We start from the raw sequence: 22,804 nt of genomic DNA, 5'->3' as shown, positions 1-22,804 counted from the left end.
ACATTAAAGAAACATTACGTGTGATAGCGTTACCTAAAGATTACCTTGAAGGTTGAGAATGTGTTAGCTATAGCACTCAGGTGGACAGTGGGAAGTATTGCCAAGCCCTATCTCAGATTTCCTGAGGGGATTTTTGTAATTAGTACCTGATAGCAGCAGTCGTTTGACCCTTTCTTTAACACACTATTTTCTGGAAATGTCTTGAAAGGTTGCGGAAATGTGTTTTGACAAATAATATTAGGTAAAGTAATTTTTTAAAAAGACGTTTTAGTTTGTTTCGTTGGTAGTTCAGTTGGTTGGTTGGTTTTTATTTTGGTTGCTTTGTTGGTTTCTATGTTAATGGTTATTATGTTGGTTGTTAGGTTGGTTAAAATGTTGGTTGGTTGTTGCTTTGATTGGTTGGTTGTTTTGTTGGTTCGGTTGGTTTGTTGGTTTGGTTGGCTGGTTGGTCGGTTAGTCTGTTGGCTTGGTTGGTTGGTTGGTGCTTTGGTTTGTTGGTTTGGTTGGCTGGTCGATGGTTTGGTTTGTTGGTTTGGTTGGTTGGTTGATGGTTTGGTTTGTTGGTTTGGTTGGTTGGTTTGTAGGTTGGTTTGGTTGGTTGGCTGGTTGGTAGATTGGTTGGTTTGGTTTATTGGTTTGGTTAGTTGGTTGGTTGGTTTGGTTGTTTGTCGCTTTGTTTGGTTTGGTTGGTTGTTGGTTTGTTTTGTTTGTTTAACTGGTTGGTTGTTTGTTGGTTTGGTGTTTTGATTTTGTTTGTTGGTTTGGATGGTTGGTTGGTTTGGTTGGTTGTCGGTTTGTTTGGTTTTGTTGGTTGTTGGTTTGTTTGGTTTTGTTGTCTGGTTGGTTTGTTGGTTGGTTGATTGGTTGGTTTGTTGGCTTCTTGGTTGACTGTTGGTTTTCTTGGTTGGTTGATTGGTTTTTTGGCTGGTTGGTTTGTTGATGCGTTGGTTAGTATGTTGGTTGTTTTTTGTTTTTGTTGGTTTTTAGTTGGTTGGTTGGTTGGTTGGTAGGTTGGTTCGTTTGTTTGTTGGTTGGTTGGTTTTTGATTTTGTTTGGTTGGTTAGTTGTTAGTTGGTTCGGCTGGTTTTGGTTGTTAGTTGTTTGTTGGTTCGGTTAGTAGCTTGGTTGGTTTGTTGGTTTGGTTGGTTGGTTGATTAGTAAGTTGGTTTGGTTGGTTGGTTGGTTGGTTTGTCGGTTGGTTGGTTGTTGGTTTGGTGTTTTGGTTTGGTTGGTTGGTTAGTTGGTTGATTGGTTTGGTTGTTTGTTGTTTTGGTTGGTTGGTTGGTTTTGTTTGTTGGTTTGTATGGTTGGCTGGTTTGGTTGGTTGTCGGTTTGTTTGGTTTTGTTGGTTGTTGGTTTATTTGGTTTTGTTGTCTGGTTGGTTAGTTGGTTGGTTGGTTGGTTGTGGGCTTGTTTGTTGGTTGGTTCTTTTGTTGGTCGGTTGGTTTGGTTTTTGGTTTAGTTTTTTGGTTGGTTGGTTGATTGTTTGGTTGTTTGTTTGGTTGGTCTGTTGGTTTGTTGTTGGTTTGGTCGGTTGGTTTAGTTGGTTGGTTTGGTTGGTTTGTTGTTGGTTGGTTGGTTGATTGATTGGTTGGTTGGTTGGTTGATTGGTTGGTTGGTTGGTTGGTTAGTTGGTTGGTTGGTTGATTGGTTGGTTGGTTGATTGCTTTGGATGGTTGGTTGATTCGTTGGTGGGTTGGTTGGATTGGTTTTGTTCGTCGGTTGGCTGATTGCTTGCTTTTAGGTTTGTTGGTTTGATTGGTTTTGTTGGTCGGTTGGCTGATTGGTTTTTAGTTTGTTGGTTTGATTGGTTGCTTTGGTTGGTTTGTTCAGTTGATTGTTTTGTTGGGCTGGCTGATTTGGGTCGTTGGTTGGCAGTTTTAGTTGTTTGGTTGGTTCATTGGTTGATTGTTTGGTTGGTTTGGTTAATTGATTGGTTGGTTTGTTTTGCTTGTTTTTTAATTTTCTTTATTTGTTTGGTTCGTTTGGTAGGTTAGTTGGTTGGTCGGTTGGTTGGTTAGTTTGTTTGTTTGCTTGGTTCGTTGTTTGGTAGATTGGCTTGTTGGTTGGTTTGTTCATTGGTTTGGTGGATTGGTTGGTTGGTTAAGTCAGTCGGATGGTTTGTTGGTTTTTTTGGTTGGTTGGATGGTTTGGTTTGTTTGTTTGTTTGTTTGATTGGTTGGTAGCTTCCTTGCTTGCTTGGATTGGTTTATTTGGTTGATTGGTTGCTTGGAAGATTAGTTTGTTGGTTGGGTTGTTTGGTTGATTGGTTGGTTTGTTTTGTCGGTTGGATGGTTTGTTTGTTTTTTCTGTTGGTTTGTTGGTTTGGTTGATTAGTTAGTTGGTTGATTGCTCGATAGTTTGTTTGGTTTGGTTGGTTGGTTGTTTGTTTGTTTGGTTGGTTGGTAGGTTTGTTATGTTGGTTGATAGTTTTGTTATGTTGATTGGTTGGTTTAATTGGTTGATTGGTTTGGTTGGTTTTGTCGTTTTGATGGTTGTTTGTTTGTTTGTTTAGTTGGTTGGTAGCTTGCTTGGTTTGGTTGACTGGTTGATTGGTTGGTTGGTTTGGTTCGTTTTTCTCGGTTGGATGCTTTTTTTGTTTGTGGTTTGGGTAGTTTGTAGCCTGCTTACTTGCTTATTTGTTTGTTAGTTTGGTTGTTTTTTTCGTTTTTCAGCTGGTTGGTTGAGTAGTTGGTTTCATTTAGTTGGTTAGGTTATCTGATTGCTTGCTTCATTGGTTGGTTGTTTGATTGAATTGGTTATAGTGTGCTGTTTTGCTTGGTTAGTTGTTTTGGGTCGATTGGTTGAATGATTTATTGATTGGTTGGTTGGTTGGATGGCTGGTTGGTTGGTTGGTCAGTCCGTCGGTCAGTTTTAGACTATTTTTCTTTAAGATTTCCTCGCTAATCAACTTTTTTTTTCAACAACAGTTTAATTGTTGACTATGTCAATTATTTCCATTGTTACTTTGTTTGTATTTGTTTCAGTTCTATAACCATCAAATTAGTAGAATTCTAGACACACCACATTCGGATGTTCTTTTTATTAGTCAGTGATATCATGTGTCTGATCTTGTTTCTTTTTCATCTTAGTATTTTGTCTGTGGCGAAATAGCCAAAGTATTAAAATAAAGCTGTCTTCTAAACGGATTCTCAATTCAGATCGGAGCTCTAAAACGGCTTCAAAATCGATCTAATTGAAACTGCATAGGCCTTCTATTGCAGGCAGAAATCTCAATACAACATTAATGGTTCTTGCCTTTTTCGCAGTTCTTTCTGGTGAATCCTTTCTTGCAATAACATACGTAGCTGTTTTCCTCGTACCGTGAAACACACTTGCCATTGTTCTTACAAGGCCAACTGCTGCAAGGTGACTGCAAATGCAATAATAATAATAATAATAATAATAATAATAATAATAATAATAATAAGAAGAAGAAGAAGAAGAAGAAGAAGAAGAAGAAGAAGAACAATAATAATAATAATAATAATAATAATAATAATCAGTTATTGTATTGCTACCAGCTTTGAAGATAACTAAAAAAACGGTATTTAGGCTTGTAACGAGCGACTCCTTTCAACAGTTAGTAAACTATCATGACTGTGGGCCGATGTTTCATATAAATGCGAACACGTGTACGTGTTGTATGAATCGCCAGCGAACAGCGAATAGTTATGCGCGCCGTGTGTGTTAAGCCTTCGCATGTCCTTGTATATGAGACTTCCTCTTGATATATTCTTCTGGTAAATACTAGTAAGATTTTATCGTCTAACTCAGCTACTTTTTCGCCACTATCGATGCTGTAACATAGAGAAAGGAATCATCCAAAAGTCCTATGCTCTGCAAACAGTGGTGATACGCATATCCTTTATAGTAATAGATCGGATACAATATTCTCCTAAGGCCCCTAGGGTATGTTGTTTAGTAGCAGCAGGCATGTCATTTTTGAGTTTGTTCCAATAAATTGGTCTGTGTTTGAAATTTCCTGTGAAACCCGCCGTTTCTCAGTTAGCACTCATAGAGTAGAATTTTGCTTTTGGTCTGTTCGTAATATTTGGTATTGATCACGATTTCAGGAAAGAATATTATCATCAGAGATGCCTGGCAATGTCTCAGTTCTGGTTACTAGAGACACAGTAATAACAACTATGGGGTGGAGGGTGTTATCGCTTCTAGGTATGTTATTCAACTGTCTAAGACAAACAATGTTCATATCTTAAAACAAAAAGCTGTGATGGACTTGACAAGATTGGGAATGGTTAAGAATCGCAGCATAAGTCCATGAAAATGTCAGGTAAATTGATTTCTCTGATGAGCTAAATATTGCTGTTCTTGGGAATCGTAGTGAGCTTATTAAGCTGGTCCAGGCCTTTGTTATCAGGTGCATTAGGTCAATGACTTTCCTGCCGATCTGGCATTTGGGTCTTTCAAGAGGAGCGTATGTGAGCTAGACAATTAGAACTATTTCAAAATTTGGCGGCTCTCGGGCACAAAAGTCTCGCACAGAAGTCGTGCCCTTTCCTTGTAGACTGTATATGTTCTAGAAGAAACATAGCGAATCTTTGGTTTTACGTGCCATATATACGATCTTGGGATTTAAAGTCTTTTCTCTGACGAAAGTGGTAAAAAAATTCATCAGCATAACAGTTGAGGATAAAATGCGTGAAAACCTTAAAAAAGATTGTCGTGCGGTCTTCTTTTAGTCAAATATAAGGCAAGAACAAAAAATGGTTTTCTCTTTACAAAATTTACAGTTAATAACATAACGGTTATCATACTGAATTAGAAATTTAACTTACCACGATACTGAAATGATGAAAGTAATTACTGTGCATGAACTTATCCGAGTTGTTGTACTTGTCCGATGGCAGCAGCTCACACCAAAGTTTTCCGGTGTTGATATCAGGGAAGGCAGCCAAGTTAAAAGAGAAGCACGGTGCGGTTTCCAAACAGGCCAGCGCGCAGACAGAACCCCGCTCAACGAGACTTTCACCAAGAATTGTTATGTTCAGGTAGGAGAATTTGTGCGCCTTAAAATTGGCATAATCTATAGGACGGCTTGGGCCTCCGCGGCTGATCCCTTTCTTAGCCACAATCTCTAAAATAAAAAAAATATATATATGAGTGTTTCAGTTTCGAAATCAATGAAGTTGGCGAGACACCAGTGCGATAAACAAAACCATCAATAGTGCAAAAATCATCTGTTTTATCGTGATACACAAGTTGTTAAAGGCCACAGCGAAAGGGGTAAGAATAAAAAGTAGGAAAAACCTTTACCTGTGGTAGCGTGAGCAACTGAATTTGAGAAGACGACTGCCACTGCGAAAATCAGCGTTTTTCGAAGTACTGAAACTTTCTTCATCTTTTGTTTCAGTTTCCGAGCTATGGGCTGTGTTTCGGTTCCTTCACAAACATATTTAGATGTTTGAAAGCACCTGCCGAATGTGGTAATATATAAAATGTTTAGTTAGGCTCTGTTGATGTCACAACTGAATTCCATTCTATTAGTTAATTAGGTATAATTAATTTTGAAGCCAGTATGTGTGCGTCTGTAGACGCCCCAAATGACACCTTTTACATATTTCTTTAGCAAACATTGAAATGGTGAAGAAAATAAATATATTTCATACAGTATCTAGAAGCTTGAGAAATTGAGTGTAAATTATCGGCCAATGAACTCACAGTGTCACAGTGTTTGCAACTCCGAAACCGAACAGGGGGCTTAATTTTCGTTGATCGCTGTTTGTTAAACACGAGATGTTTATAAATTATGCAATGACAGATAAGCGCGCAGAACGTATTCGAAAACGAGACATATTGTTTGTTTACCATTCAAAAATATTAATGAGAAATTCCTGTCTGGTAAAGAAACTTGTATTTCAAATAAGTACAAAGGTTGGAGAATCACAAAATCGCTATAAACGTTGATTAATCAAACGTTAAGTCAGTCCTAGTCCTTTTTAACCTTCCTCTTGCGTTTGACAATTTTTGGTCTTTAATTTGCTTCGATCATTACTAAAAAATGCAAATGAAACTGTGTCAGTAATTCAACTTTGCCGGAAGGTGTTTTGAGAGTGCTGAGATGTTTCTGAAAAGTCAATTTAAATTAAAAACTCGCATTAATAGCTGAAGAAAAAATGAGTTTTGAAATAGACGTTGTCCGCGAAATAAACAATATTGCAAGCTCGCTATTGTCTTCAAACTTTCTTAAAAGCTGTGGGAATTCTTCTGATAGACGTCGTCAAGACCTATTTGAATAGGAGCAGGTGGAAGAACCGTTTTCAGAGCTGTATGAATAATTAATTACAGGTGCTGTTTTTTAAAATAGTAGGCGAAAACACCGTTTTACAGCCATTCTAAGAAAAAAGGTGCAACTACTGTAGCATCAGCAAAACATTCATTTTTGAGCTGATACGGGGAAAAACATAATTTTTATGAAATCTTTCTTAAACTTTCATGTAATAGAAGTAATATGAAAACTTAACATTGTCCATGATATGTATTATAAGCAAGAAAGCTACGCAACAAATTTTTTTTACTATTCTTTTTTCTACTTTTAACTTGTGGATATCGATTTTCCTTGGAATATTTTAATAAAGAGATCATTTATTATTATTATTATTATTATTATTATTATTATTATTATTTCTTAGTCTTTAAAATCAGGTGTCGCACGGCTTAGAATGGAAGTAAAACATTGAAATCTTACTTTGTTATACCTTCTTTCTCCTTATTTTATATTTTCTTACTGAAGTTAATATTGAGAACTAACTCACTAAACCATTAGCGAGCTTTTCGGACGAAAAAGTCTTCTTAAGGGTAAAAAATTACAGCTGTCTGGAAGAAAGGTCGAATTAAAAAAAAACATACTTAAGATGTTAATTTTCTCAAGGCAATTTAAATTAAAAACTCGCATTAAAAGCTGAAGAAAAAATGAGTTTTGAAATAGACGATCACCGCGAAACAAACAATATTGCAAGCTCGTTATTGTCTTTAAACTTTCTTAAAAGGTGTAGGACTTCTTCTTGTAGAAGTCGTCATGAGCTATTTCAATACGGGATGGGCGGAAGAACCGTTTTACAGCCATTCTAAGTAAACAGTTGCAACTGGTGTGGCTTCAGCAAAACATTACTTTTTGAGCTGACAGCGGAGAAACAATTTTATGAAATTTTTTTTAAACTTTCATGAAATCGAAGTAATATGGAAACTTTAGAGCCAATGCAAGAAAATATCGAGAAAGTCAAATCAGTTCTAAAAATTAGAATTCTTACTAATAGCACCCATACATGCCTGTAGGTGGATTGTGGATGAAAACATTACGCTCTCTCTCAAATATTTCTCCTGTGGAAACTATTAATGCATTTGTGTAAAGTTTGAAATGCGTACAATAAATAAAATTTGGCTACCAAGTAATGTTTCTGCGCGTGCAATCTGGCCGATCGAATAAAAATACAATTTTTGTTTTAAAATTTACTACTCTGTAAATATTCCTCGAACAAAAATATTTATAGTCTCATAATAAACGTTACAAGAAAAGAAATAAAGGAAAAAAATAATGTTTAGTTGTGGCCCGAAATATTTCTTACACGCTGAGAATGGCGAATAAATTAGAGACGTCCAACACAAAATGTTTAAAACAATTCATAACTCTGTGAATATTTCTCTTACGGAAACAATTATAGTTTCTTAGTAAACGTTAACAAACGGAGAATACCGGGAAAATAATGTTTGGTTATGGTTTGAAATATTTGAACTGTTTACAAATATGCGCCGCGAATTAATTACACAAGTCGAGCAAAAAATGTTCAAAACAATTAATGACTCTAGGAATATTTTTCCTTAAGAAATGTTTCAATTCTTTAACTAAAAGTTAAGAAAAAGAATACAGGAAAAATAATGTTTGGTTGTGGCCCGAAAAATTTCAGTGAGCGCTTAAAATTACAGCGTGTTTACAAAACTTATGCGCTGTGAATTGCGAACGAATTACACAAGCCCAGCACAAGATTTTCAAAACAATTCATAACTCTGTGAATATTTCTCCTAGAGGAATAATTCTAGTCTCTAAGTAAACGTCATCAAACGGAAAATACAGGAAAAATAATGTTTGGTTGTGGCCCGAAACATTTCAGTGAGCGCTTTAATTTAAAATTAAAGCGTGTTTACAACACTTATGCGCTGCGATTTGCGAATGAATTACACAAATCCAACACAAAATGTTCAAAACAATTCATAGCTCTGTGAATATTTCTCGTGCTTGGACTTCCGGCCTATGCGTTCAGTTTATTCACCATTCTTGGCTTGTCGACTATCGCAATATCTGACTTGATTTTAGCCAAAGACGTTACTTTGGATTGTTCAAAGGCATGCATTTGTTTTGTACACTGATCTCGACACATTTACTTTACTTCCTGGTTGGATAATATTGATAAATTTAGGTGCTCGACGGCAGAAATCGCAAGTATTACGACCATGTTTTGGACCTTGTCAACTATTGTTTGTCAAGTGTATGCGGGCTACTTGTATCATCATCTCTGGTCTGAAACACGGCAAACTGGATATTCGATGGGAGCAACTGTTAGATTAGAGTCTGCGCTAGATTTGGTCAAAAAGACGGAGCGTGCGAAGGGGAGACACTGGAGAGAACCACGCAACGAAAGCATCCTGAAGAAATTCCCAAAACCTTCAAGGTAGGTTTTGTATCAATTTATATTTCATCAAAATTGTGGGCCAAAACCTTATTTACTAAATGTAGGTAGCAGACAAGATGATAAAAGATACTTTTGAAGCTATTTTTTCCCTCTAAAGCCTGTTTGCGCGAAACACTAAAGCCCTCAAAATTACCAATTTTCCAATTTTTTGCAGTTTGTCCCAGGTGTCTTCGGCACCCATGGCTAGAATATAGTTTTCCCCAAATTGATTTTATAATATTTAGAAACATCGATATCTGTGTAATCTCTGCTGCTAATTTGGTTTATGTGGAAAGAGTACTTTCGGAGAAATTACGAATATGGTTGTGCTTGTTTTTCCTGCTTGTCTAAATGGCTGACAGGGAACATAGTAAGACGAGCATTTTCTTCTTGTTTTTAAAACCCAAATTATTTTAACGGCGAATTTTATAAACTGGTAGAGCGGCTCTACTATCTGTATGAATTTAATTTGAATTGGTTCACATGCACCCGAAAACCACACTTATTTACTTTTACTTTTTGAGAATGGAACTTTTGCTTAAAACATGGTCCTAAGGCTGACGTCATCTAGCGCGGTTACCATGGCAACGATACATCTGCCGATCCAAATATGGTTGTTTTTGTTTATCCCCCAAGGTAACCTACCTCCATACAAGAATTGAAGGGGGGGTTAAAATTTTTCATTTCCAACTTTGCTTCACTTTCCTGGCCGGAATTGCTCTTAAGTGTTTGTGTATAATTTAAAGTATGTTAAATATGGGAAATTACCGACAGTTGCCTACAATCTATGCGACTTGCGAGTTGCTACTCACACAGCTTACCACATGTTTTTTTTTTTTTTTTTAACTGACATTTCGCCTGTTTGTTCGTTGCTCTCGGGTTTCAAATTTGCTTATTAGTCGCCTGCTTTCTCGACATAGGTAGTTTGACAACATATTCAACGGATACAAGAAATAAGTGTTCTTCAAAATTCTCGTTTGTTTTTCTTAAGGTGGCTTACTACCGTTTTCTGGAGTGAAAGAAGGCCTTAAATCAATGTTAAAAAAAACGCCAACAGGAACTTTTTTGGAGAATTTTTCTAGTACAATAAATACAATAGAGATAAGATAAGGTAATGCAGAGACATGCAAAGATTAACGATAAAAACCGACGTTTCAGTGTCTTCATGACGCCATTGTCAAGGAGAAATAAAAAATTACAGAGTCTGCGGCAAGGTGTAACAATAAATTAGCATATAGTGTTGAAGGCTGATTAAGTAAACACTTTTGCGCGAATAGAGTCGTTTTGCACGTTCAGAGTGGGTTTTAGGTCTCTGATGAAAAGCATTTCGTTAATCAAACAATCGAACTTATTTCTACACTTTTTTCAGAATGCTAAAACGCCTCAGTAGGTCTTTCGGGACTTCGCCATGCTGTTCGTGGTAGTGTTTATACACTGAAGATGCTTTTTGTTTATGTCCATCCACACGTGTGTGTAGGTGTCCGCGCGTATAGCCTACATAACCCGCATCACACAGGTCACATTGGAAATGATAAACAATGCGTTGTTGGTTGACGATCTGTGGCTTGGTTTCGCCTACTTTTAGATCTTGCTCAATTTTGCGGCTAACGAATACTGGCTGGACAGTTGTCTGCACCTTTTTGCTGAGATCCTTAAGTTCTTTTTTAACATAATTTGCCGTTTCCTGGTCTTTAAACGGTATGACTACACGAACAATGGCTCTTGATTCTTTCGGCGTCTGTGGGGGCTGCTGGTCAACTATTCTTGAGTGTAGGAAGGTGTTAATGGTCGAATTTATCAAGGGTTCAGGGTATTTAAGGTGTGCGAAAACGTTCTTTAGGCGATCACACTTTTCAGAGAAATAGGCCCAGGAGGAAGATAATCGGTGTGCGCGATCAAGCATTGTTGTCAGTAAGCTCCGTTTGTAGCGATTGTCTACATGGCTTTGATAGTGTACTATTAGACCTGTGTTTGTTGGTTTTACATAAACCTTGTTTATAATCCGCGGTGCATGGTTGAGTAGCTCGGTGCCAAGGAAAGGTAGCTTGCTGTTCTTTTCCACCTCCATGGCGAATTTGACCGAAGTGTGGGCACTGTTGAGGGTATGCAGGAAAGTAGTTTCTGTTGCTAAATCAGGCATTACAGTGAGCGTGTCATCGACATATTGACGGTAAAAGGATGGAAGTTTTCCTTGCCGCTCAAGGGTATCTCCGATAGATGACACGAAGACGTTGGCTAATAAGGGCCCGAGAGGGGAGCCCATAGCAACGCCATCTGTCTGTTCGTAAAGAGCCCCGTCGAACTGAAAAAGTCGCTACAAACGGAGCTTACTGATTTAGCAACAGCAACTACTTTCCTGCATACCCTTTTATTTTTCCTTGGCAACGGCGTCATGAAGACACCGAAACGTCAGTTTTTATCGTTAGAGATAATTTTAAGTCAGAAATTAAATTTGGAATGCTCAAAAAATGTTAAATACAAAAGAATAAGTTTTCGTGGGCCTGGAAACTACACCTTTTAGAGTTGTCTGCCTCTAAATCTAGCCGTACGAACCCACTTCAAAATTTCAGAATTTGGAAAGTGAAACAAAAAAAGGTATTTACTAAGAAGGACACCACATTCTGTCAGGGAAAAATTTGGCAAATAAAAAATTGGAAAATTTGCCCTTATCTGACAATTCCTAAAAAAAATTTGACAGATTTTCTTGAAAAATTGTTCACGTTTCCGTTTTATGGTTTGCGTCAACAGCAAAAGTTTGAAAATAGGTTGTGCGGCTAGATTTGGAGAAATTAAGCGAAAAAAATAGTTATTGCGATCTCCGGTGAGAAGACCATTGCGCATGCTTGTTCCGGGTAAACCCGGGTTCCAGCACGCCCGCGCTTTAACTGGTGAGTGCATGCTGCGTTCGTGTTCAAACAACTGGCGCAAAATCTCAACTCTGCAAAGGCGTTAAGGTTGTTAAGGAACGGAAACCATTAGACAACACGCTTTTTTCAGTTATCAAGCCCAAACACAATCTAGCTACTGTAAACACACCTCTGAAACCTACCTGGAATACCAGAAAATTTTTCCCAGAGCCGCCATTTTGTTTTTGTGCTCGCGGGATTTTTAATTTCTCGCGCGTGATGCTTTCGCGTGACTTGGGAAGCGCGCGTACGTTACAAAGCTTGCATAGTACAAAAACTGTGGTAAGCTACCTTAAAAAAGTAAGCCATCCCACATCCCGCCGAAAAAACGCGGGTTACCGCTCAAGTTGAGTGTGACATTTCACGGTGGCTTCCATAGAGGGGCGGACGTATGTACGTACGCCGGACGGTCGAACAGTGACGCCATAGCCAAAAATTTTTTCGCATTAATAGGCTTACCAGAATCTCTTACCAATGGGGCTCCGCTAATTTAGTTTCTGGCCTTTACTGTATGCACCCTGATTTGTAGCGACTGAGAGGATTTATTCTATCGTGCACTTTTTATGTAGAGTTGTAGATTTCAAAGGCGCTGAATTATAGTTTTATTGAAATTTGATCGGCATTCGTGCAAAAGTGCTGCTAGATCCTAAACCACAAACCTAAAAATAAATGACTGAACTGTCTATTTTGAATTCTTAGAGTTTAAAAGTGTTGACGGGCCTGCACGACTCCTGCAGTTCGCTAAAGGATTGGTCTTAAAGCCTTTATAGCGTATCTCTGCTTCATGAGATGTTAATCTTGATCATGAAGGGAAAAACTCAAATATACTGAATGGAGATTTTCTTTATGATCATTCTGAGCCGTTAGGAGAAGTTCTTCATATGCCATTGGATATGCTAGCTCTGTGGCATTTGTTTAGGTTCACCGGCTCGGATTAACTGCAAGATATCAGACAGCGCTAAATAAATGCTATCTATGAAGACATAGGATCCGGGGATTTCTTAGCTGACTCGTGATTTCATGCTTATCTGCAGTGAGATTGCAGGCTGTTCGTTTATCACGCATACGAGAGTCTAATAGATCCGTGTCTTTAGGAGACAGCGCTAAATATATGTCATCTATGAAGACATAGGATTCGTGGAATTCGTTACTCGTGATTTCAAGTTGTTGCTATAACCTGCGGTGAGATTGCAGGGTGTTCGTTTATCACGTATATGATATTCTATCAGATCCACGTCTTTACAAAGTTGATTACTGTTGTCTCTCGCTTTCGAGAGCTTTGGCATCTTGCAGTTGTTTTCAGCTCTGTTGCTCAGTTCGTGACTGAAAGACGAGTATTATGTTCTTGGAGCTGACATGTATCTCCATTGTTTTGTGCGTTAGCTCGCATCCGGCAGATATTCAAAGCTAAGACAGTCAGTAACTGTCACACTCGTTCCCAGACCCCCGTTCCCCGCTCCCCGTTGCCGGTTTTAGTAACATCCGTTTCAACTTCAAAACACCAACGGCAAACTATGTCAGATAATGAATTTACTTTGATAAAAATGAACTATGAAATGAAAGTCAAAATTATTATAAATGACCTCTCAGCAAAATGGAATGATAGCGGCTAACAAGACCACAAAGAAAACGGACCGTAATAATTGTATCCCAAATAAAATAAACAATAGTTGTTTGTGCTCAAAGCCGAAAAAACATCCAGATGCAAGTATATCAAAGCAAACATTTACAACAATGATAAACACACCTTCCAGGCAGGGTCATCTACAGACGTCTATCTCTTCCAAGCTTTGAGAGACTCTTACGAAAGAATTGGCTTTCGATGTTCGTCCAGGATTTTTTGGAACTTATACCCTCCATTCAGCCACAGTCTTAGCAAGTGTTCATCATCTTTCTCGTAATGTAAGGCTCCGTAGCTTACCTGAATAAAATGACTTAAAAAGTAGCGAGTTACTGAAATTGTAACATATGTCCGTACAAAGGCGCCAAATGTTGGTTCTTAAATGTGGTGTCAAGTTACATGTTTGATGATTTGAATAAATTACCCTCTAGCCCCTCACGCAATATTCCCCGTGTGATCACCTAATTCTGTATAGTATTTCGAAATAAAAAACCCCGCATTTCATAAGCGATACATGGTATAATCTACAGCGCTTATAACGAAGTGTGTGGAAAGAAAAAAAATGTTGTGCTTTGTTTCGAATCTTGCAAATCGAAATTTTAAATGCGGTGTTAGCCAGGAATATCCTGGTTAATACTTCTTAAATGTAAACGAGACATCAAGAGACATCTGGAAATGTATGGCCTTGGTTAAGATCCATCGTTCGTAAGTGAAATGAAACTGCTACTAGCTCGTGCAGATAAACGACATTTGGTTTAATTTTTACTTTTTTTTAATCTTGTCGTGTGAGAGTATTACAACGAAGGCAATTGCTGCATTGACAGCCGATAAAATTTTTAAGTGATTTCTTGTAACTTTTACTGAAGTTCTCATGAGAGATCGATAGAATGGCTCTGGTAGTAACAAATTCTTGGTTTTCACGTGACGTCACAAAATCAGGAGGCCCACAGAAATTTGGACTTCATCTGAAGGAAAAATTCCCTAAAAAGATAACTCTTCACAATTCCATAGCTCAATAATCGTGCATTCTTTTGACAAAATAACAATTTCAATTTCCGAATTTTCATCGTGCGTGATATCAGGAGGACGGCTTTGCTAGAGCTGTTGGTACTTCAGAATGACTCTTCCCGCGATTTTCAGCATTCTAAACAATGTAAGTATAAGGAAAAATATTTGTCTAAATGTTCAAAAGCTCACAAGAGAAAACGAACCTCTCTTCGGGCGAAAGTGGACTCCAGAAGTTTTTTTTCCTACTTTCGGCCGCTATGTTGGTGTCCGTCAGAAGGGCACCAACCTGGCGTCTCGATATAAAGCTCTATAAATTTGTGTGGATCATTATGTCAAATTATTACTCTAGTACTGAAAACCGTACAGACCTAAGACTTGGACAAAGTCTTATTAAACTCAATTTTGTTCACTAACGTTTAATTGCACAAAATTGGTTTTATAGAGAGTGACCTCTGTAGTTTTTGTGAGACAGTACCTGAGACTTTACACCATTTACTTTTTCTATGTAGTCATTCAAGGCTGTTTTGGTCCAACTTCGAATGTTATTGGCTCTCTTTAACGAATGACAAGATCCAATTATCTCTTCAAGATGTAGTAGTTGGAATAATTTCCTCTCAATACTCTTCACTTCTAAACCTTCTAAATTTTTTTATTATCATTGGAAAATTGTATCTATGGGACTGCAGGAGAGATCACATGCACCCTGACTTACAGAGATTTAAGGTCAGACTAAAATTGAAGTATGAAATTCAACGTTTTATAAGTTTAAAAAACAAGAATTATAATATTTTTAAAAAAGAAATGGATCTTTCCACCTTCTTTATTATTCAACTAAGTATAAATGTAAGTATATGTATATATATATTTTTTTCCCGTAGTGTAATCTTGTATCCTTTTAGCGTTTTAGTTTTGTTTGAGTAGTTATATGTATAGATATTTTGCGTAATCTAATCTCGTTTCCTTTTAGCTTGTTAGTTTTTTTTCATTAGTAATTATTGTAACGCAAGTATTGTAGAATAGCGTAAATTGTCAATTATAACGTTTTGTAATCTGAACTACTGTAGTTATTGCAAAGCAGTTTTGTTTTGTTACAATAAACTGCAAAGTTGTTGAGAAAAAAAAAGACTTGGACAAAGTCCATTTTTATTTATCGTCATTCATTGAAAATAAACTGACTGTTCCTATTTAATCGGGTGTTGATTTATATGAATAAGACTCTGAGTGCTCGCTTACGAGAGCTTTAAAACAAAGGAAAAGTCCAGTTGGGTAATCCCAAAAGTGTTCGCGGTCGCTTAAGGGAGCGGTCGCGAGAGCTTTTCATTGCAAAGTTTAAGTCGTAGTTCAAACGGTGTTTCCCAAAGGTGGTCTTTAGTTAACTAGAGCTGGTCGCTTACGAGAGTGGTCGCAAGGGGAGCTTCTACTGTATTTATAAATATGGGTACATTTAACCTCAGTTAATCTTACAATGGAAAGGTAAAAAAATGGGAAAGTTAAAATTAATTCAAATTAGCGAAAACGCACAATTTTTTTTTCCAGTGACAAAATTCGTTCTTCTTTTATTGCTCCCCTACTTTTTGTAGCGTGTAATCTAGTTAATGTTATGTTTAAAGCGGTATGTATTGAATTGTAAGTAGAGCCCTGTATTGTTAGTATTGTAAGTAACCAGTCAGCATTGCATTGGGAGTAGAATACTGTATTGTTTAGTGACGTATTTACCCCGTACTGTAAGTAATGTATGTAATGCGATTTTGCAAACAAATAAATAAATAAATAATAATAATAATAATAATAATAATAATAATAATAATAATAATAATAATAATAATAATAATAATAATAATAATAATAGACAGACCTCAGCTCAAAAATCAAGACCACAATTTAGCCTGTGTTCATTAGCAGAAAACTCAACGAAGACCTTAAATTTCGAGAATTCAAGCCTGCCACTGTTAACCAACAATGTCTAGTTTATAAATTTCAATGTAACCTGTGCGATGCAGGATATGTTGGTTACACTCGCGGCCACCTCCACGAACGCGTTGATGGACACAAACAAAAATCGCTGTCTATTTGTAAACACTACTTGAGCGAACATAACTCGAACGTGCCTCGTCTTTCAGAACAATTTCACGTGCTAGCTAAATGTTCTAACAAATTTGATTGCCTAATTAAGGAGATGCTTTTCATAAGAAAACTTAAACCATCCCTAAACGTGCAAACAGACTCGATTCGCGCAAAGGTATTCACCTGAAGAACTTGTGATCCTTTGTTAATATGCTAATTTGTAGAGAGACTGTAAAGTATAGAATTCAAATCTTCGCATTAATTTATCCACTTTGCCTTGGGAATGATGTCACGATGACGCCGAAACGTCGGCTATTAACTTTAATTTTCGCTTGCTTATGTTTCAAATAATAATAATAATAATAATAATAATAATAATAATAATAATAATAATAATAATAATAATAATAATAATAATAATAATAATAATAATAATAATAATAAACACCAACGTTTCTCTTTCGGAGTCCGAAATCGAATATGCCGGCGACGATCCAGCCACTTTCGCAGCAAACTTCAGCTCGCAGAATCGATGGATGTATTGATTTAGCCCGTGGCGTTCTCGCACCATACTTAACTTCGTAGAACTCTGCAGGGAATGCTTCTTTGTGTTCGGCGGCATGAGCGTGTTGACAAGAATTTGAATGACGTGCGAAAACTCTGAAAATACTTCAACTTTTGTTTTAACGCGAATTCCGCATCTTCAAATGAATTAATACGGTATGTGGATTTGCCAGATTTCAATGAAATTTGGCCAAAATGTTCCTCAGATAGCAATGCGTTAAAGCGTGTGGGGCTTTTATAAAATTCAAATAAATATTTTTCCGTGACGCGTACGTGATAACTCAATACAATACAATACAATACAATACAATACAACACAACACAAACCTTAATGACACTTCCTGAAAAGGGCTTTTATTGACAGTAATAATTATTATATAAAATTTAATGGTATACCAAGTGGTAGCAAATCGATAAAAATTCTATCCCGCCAGTGACAACATCATTTTTATTCACAAATGTGTGATATCATTTTTGACCGATCAGCTCACAGTATTTTCGCGCTTCGTAAAGCACTTGTGGTTTTCCTTCGTTTTGCTGCCGTTTGGTCTCTTTGGAGGTTGGTTTTCTCGCTAGTCGAAGTTAAGTTTATTCTAAAATGGAGACGAGCAGATCTGTCGAGATCATAGATGAGGAACTGATCGAATTCGTAGATGAACAAGAAATATCCGAATACAAAGAGGAAAACTGCGTACGACGTCGAGTTATTTAAGAGTTTCATTTTGACATCAAATCCTGGCTTAGTGGGTTCAACATCTCGTCATGAGCTTTTACCCCAAGTTCTAAACGACCTCTTCTTGAAGTTCATCTTTGGCGTTAGAAAAAAAGATGGCTCCAAGTATAAACCAACAAGTTTGAGAGGTTTTCTTTCAAGCATCCAGAGATATCTGAAAAAAAAAAAAAAAAATACGGCTTCACATTTTTTACTGACGCTGCGTTTAAAACTACAATGGTCTACCCTCAAAGCAAAACAAAAGGATATAAAAGCCAAGGGATTGGGAACAAGCCTAAGACATCGGATAGCCTAACAGACGAGGAAATTGAAAAACTTTGTGCTTCCAAATGCCTAGGGATAGAAAGCCCTCAAGCCATTATAAACACTTTGTGGCTAATTCGACCATACATTTCGGCCTTCGCGACGGCAAAGAACAGAAAGAGTTAGCCTGGGGAGATGTCAAACTCAAGCAAACGTCCGACGGAAAAGAGTATTTAGAATACTTGGTTGAAAGACAGACTAAAACTAGAACTAGCTCTGACCCTAGAGATACGCCAAATATTCAGCCTAGAATGTACACAGCTCCCAATGTACTAGCTGAGAGAGATCCAGTTCGTGTTAACAAAATTTATGCGAGCAAGCGCCCAGAAAGCATGAAAACGGATGACTCCCCATTTTACTTGGCGGTGAATAATCTCCAGCCGTCCAGCCTATCAATAAGAGCTTGGTTTAAACCACAACACATCGGGGTAAACAAGCTCAACAGTGTGCTAACAGACATGATAAACGAGGCTCGTCTTGGACTAGAAAACAAGCGATTGACTAACCATAGTGCTCGTAAGCACCTCGTACAGAAGTTAAATGACAACGAAATACCTCCAACGCAAATCATGCAGATTACAGGACACCGGAATGTTTATTTCGTAAACAACTATTCATCCTTGTCGGAAAAGCAAAAAGAAAAAACCTCTTATATTTAGTCGTTCAAAGGCCAGAATGACAATCAAGAACCGCGCGCCTCCATGAGTACACACAAACTTGCTGCGGACGAATATCAGTGCATCCGTAGCCCTGAAGGACTTCAGATGACTCTAGCAGGGCTTGGATCATTTTAAATAACCGGAACAATTGCTGGAGGAACATTCAACATTAATGTAAATTTGCAGCCGAATACTTCTCCTGGTAAACGTAAAAGCACATTCGAAAATATAAGTAGGAAATGGTAACGTGTGAGAGTACATGGTTCAAAGCAGCGATGAAACCCAGGAGTAAGCTTAATAGAATAGTATGTTCAGATTTACTTGTTACTGTTAGCCAAATTTCTAACCATGTTTAATATGCCATTAGTTTATGCCAGGAACCTGCTTGTTTATACGTTTTCTATTTATATAGATTTATTCGTGGCCTTTTCGCTTAAGTTTTGCTTTTTATTGTAATAACTTGGCCTGGTTTACAACTGATACAAAAAAAACAACTGACTGTAAACGTATGTACTCAATTTCAAAACCTTAGTTTTTGAAATAAAGAATAAAGCATCTTTTGTTGTTTCGTGAGGGTTTTATATAATAAAAAGAAAATTACAAGGTCGATTGGAGAAACGAAATTTCTCTTCTCAACACTCCAAAAGAAATTTGGTATCTCCGCACGGCCATGTAATATTCCCTATTTAATATGCAACATTATACGTCAAAACGATACTGCTGTATATCTAAAGGTTACAATGATGCAATGATTTATATAATACGTGAAAAAATTAAGCTAAAGAATGGTCGCTATAAAAGACATAATAAAAACTTCATGCAAACAGTGAAAGCTAAGACAGACTAGAAAGGAAAGCGGCGAATAAGTTGGCTCGAAGTTTACGCTTAAAACTTAGAACAGAAATGCAGAGTTTAAAGGAATTGTCTAAACTGTTCCACGGACTTTTTTAACGGTATAACTCCTGGTGCGACTAAAAAATATTCCATTGTTCAACTTTAGAACTGGTTTTTTTCATAAACCAATAGAAATGAAGAAAAAGCCTGACACACTTTGTTAGCGCCTATTGTCCCCTAATTGATATTGTGCAGATTGTTTGGTTGTGCGCCTTTACCTGAGAATGGGTAATTCAGTTAAGTACACGTCGCTAATATTGAGTTTGCAGGTCTCTGCGCGTTTATTTATCTAATAAAATGAAAAGACCTTGATATTTTTGCAACCTTCAATTACAGTGATATATAGTTTCGGTGATTTCATCGAAAGAAGCGCGCTTACGCAAGATTTCCTTTAAGACACCCGTGAAACCTATCAGTAGCCTTAAGGTAATTTACCGTTACCATTAACTCGTTTTACGTCCCTCTATGTAGAGAGTCAAAGGAGTCTATAACTGCATTGTTTCCACGCGCGTTTCACTGACCAAAAGAAATATCTCAGGGTTCGTTTATATCTTTATAAGAAAGACATTGCGACCTTGTCGATATCATTTACGTTACCGTAACGTAAATCACGCGAGTTTAAGGTGTGAATTTTAAACTCAGTATTAAGCCACTCATAATGACAAAAACTCAAACATCCGTCATTGTATCAAGTGTGTTATACGTTAATATAACTAACAAAAGACAATAAGGTATTCAATGCAAATTTGTTCTTCTGAGTTGCTGCAGTCACGCAGTCAGGATAAAAATTTAGGTTCTGTTGAAGGAATCCTGTTCTTTCATTTTAACCACGGCAAGCCTTATAAGCAAGAAGTCTTATTACACCGTCCAGATAAAAATTTAGAGAAGATACGCTTTCCTCCCATGTTATCGTCCTTTGAAACCAGTAAGTTGTTTTTTCTTGAGCACGTCGGCTTTAGAAACGTAACGTAAATGACAGCGTTGGTAACGTAAATGATATGTTGCGGTATGCAACAAAATTGGCTCTGTAACATACCATTTTGCGTTGACATGAACTAAGTTATCTTGCAGTTACAAAGGCAACTATACTTTACCCTTATTTCTTTAGTTTTGCTTAATTCATAGTTCAAAACACAATTTGATACAGAAGACCCTAACACGACCTAAGAAAACTCACAACACTCAGCAGCTGAACATTGGGGGACGAATTCACTCCAAGTACGACCAAATCAGGCTCATTGGAGGGCAGAGGAAGTTTACGATGACAATGGAGAGGCCTGCATGAAATTCATGAAAAGGAGAAAAGGGGAGAGCGGGTGCTCAACGAAACTTCTTGTGGCCTGAAAGAGAGGATAACCAGTGGGTCAAGATGGAAGACATACTCTGTGTGATCGAGCCTCCATCACAATCCAGCAAGACCCACAGAACCTTTCAAATATCTTTGGCAACAATGGAACTTATGGAGGAAAGGTCTTAGTCATCAATCGTCTAGTTGACATGTAGGAACTTGACTTGATCAAAACTTGTCATTTACGTTACTGTTCCTTTAAGGACTGTGCAATAATTATCAGGAGGGGGGGGGGGGGGCTGAAAAACGAGAGGGGGGGGGGGCATTACCTAAAATTGCTGCAAAGATAGGGGGGGCTCAAGAGTAAAATCACTCATTTGACAGAGGGGGGGCCTTAAGTTTTATTCGAAATGTAAATAAAGTTAAACGCAATAAAAGATTCTCAATACAGGCCTCATGATAGACTGTAACAAATATCAATACGAACAGCTGTTAAACGATTATTGAAAAAATTCCATCAAAATGAAAAGATAACTGATTAATTTTAACCCTTCTTTTATTTAATTAAGCTGACCCTATGTAAAGCAAAAATCATGCACTTGTTTTTCAGCATCCCCCGTAAAACAATGGGAATCAAACGGATCTCGTAGACAGGCGTTGTCGGTTTTTGATGTGAATAAAAGTAATGTTTCTTCATCGACTGAATCGATTTGCTGAATTCCATACATCTCTGGCTCATAACAAAGTTCAACAGGCTCTCCTCCCAGGGATCTAAATATAATGCAAGCCCTTTTTCGTTTGTTATTTGAAGCGTTCAATCTCTTGTTCTTTGATTTTTTTCTCTGCTCCTTTCTCTTTCTGGCTTCAGAAGTTTTGGATTTTGAGCCAATGTGGTAAGCACCCCGGTTCTTAGCAAATGCTTTGTCTAAATCTTCAATCAAGCGATCAACATCCTTCTCGATACCAGATGCTACATAATAACGTTTGTCATTATTGTAGCATGACAATATACAGTATATTACAGTAGCATGACAATATAAAAGGTATGTACTTTAAGGCATCTATGGTAATGGTGGCGGCGAGGAGTGAGTGCGTGTGTGTGTGTGTGTGTGTGTTGGTGGGGGGGGGGGGGGGGGCGACGTTTTTTTAACATAACAGAGGGGGGCTTAGAACTAATTTTTTAGCTTTGGAGGGGGGGTACTGTCTAAGTTTCTGCTAGATAACTCTGGTTTTTCAGCCCCCCCCCCCCCCCCTCCTGATAATTATTGCACAGTCCTTTAGTACAGTAAAATAGACGGACAAATTTAAATGGTTTGCTAATTTTTTTTTTAATTTCGGTAAAAAATTTTAACTCATAGGTCATGTTATTTTGTCGTTTCTGTTCATTTTATATATGACCATCTTTAAAAGAAAAAAACAAGTTAAAGTAATTTTCGTACAGAATAATTAAGCATGAAATTCTTCTGCAAGGAACCACGTTCCGTTTTATCTTTTAATGTAAAAAAGCAGCAAAGACTTTATTTCTCTGGAAAAATGTTGAGACAATCATCCTAAAAAATGCAGTTCTTCTGGTATATTTTATTGATCAGCAGTGGCAAATAAGCGGCCCTATGCCCCACTGGGGGCTCAAAGGACTAAGGAGGAGGAGGAGTGGCAAATAAGCTTAGTTTTCTTAACATGCTCCACTTATATAGAGCGTTTTTATTCACGTAACTACCGGCCACATTGGTTTACTGAAACAAAAAAAAGATTTTGCATAAAATTAGAGTTCAATTCCCAGAGGTTTAGTTTGGGACACCAACATGGCCGCCATTTCTTTGTTTTGGAACACCAACATGGCCGCCGTGACGTCATGTGAAAACACGCTATATAAATATACAAGTGTAGTGTTCAAGCATAATCATGCACCATTATTGTCCAATTAGGATAAGGCTATCATGATTGTAATATATTGATAAGCAAGGTGCGAGTTAACAGTCGAGTTGTTGTCATGTAAAGTTCCGTGTGAGCGGGTGAATTAAAATACTGATCTTAGATGCTGTCGGTCCTTTTGTTTGAGAACTTGTACCGGCGTTCT

At 37.4% G+C, this 22,804-nt stretch overlaps 2 protein-coding genes and 1 pseudogene across 2 annotated transcripts in view; all 3 read right to left on the bottom strand.

The window, feature by feature from the left end:
- Nucleotides 1-22,804, bottom strand: part of LOC146485164 (uncharacterized) — a 428,948-nt gene that overhangs the window by 361,149 nt on the left and 44,995 nt on the right. The gene's annotated exons all lie outside the window — the stretch shown is intronic.
- LOC146485170 (uncharacterized) lies at nucleotides 3,245-5,422 on the bottom strand. Its single transcript, XM_085103540.1, has 3 exons — nucleotides 5,278-5,422; nucleotides 4,800-5,098; nucleotides 3,245-3,373 (listed from the first exon to the last, which is right to left on the bottom strand). Exons 1-3 carry the CDS (start codon nucleotides 5,360-5,362, stop codon nucleotides 3,245-3,247), a joined length of 513 nt encoding a protein of 170 aa, XP_084959666.1. The 5' UTR covers nucleotides 5,363-5,422.
- LOC146485169 (uncharacterized) lies at nucleotides 9,809-10,965 on the bottom strand (annotated as a pseudogene).

The sequence above is a fragment of the Pavona decussata genome, unplaced genomic scaffold (assembly GCF_977016875.1).
Source record: "Pavona decussata unplaced genomic scaffold, jaPavDecu1.1 SCAFFOLD_27, whole genome shotgun sequence".
Lineage (NCBI taxonomy): Eukaryota > Metazoa > Cnidaria > Anthozoa > Scleractinia > Agariciidae > Pavona > Pavona decussata.
This window is presented reverse-complemented; position numbering and strand designations above follow the sequence as displayed.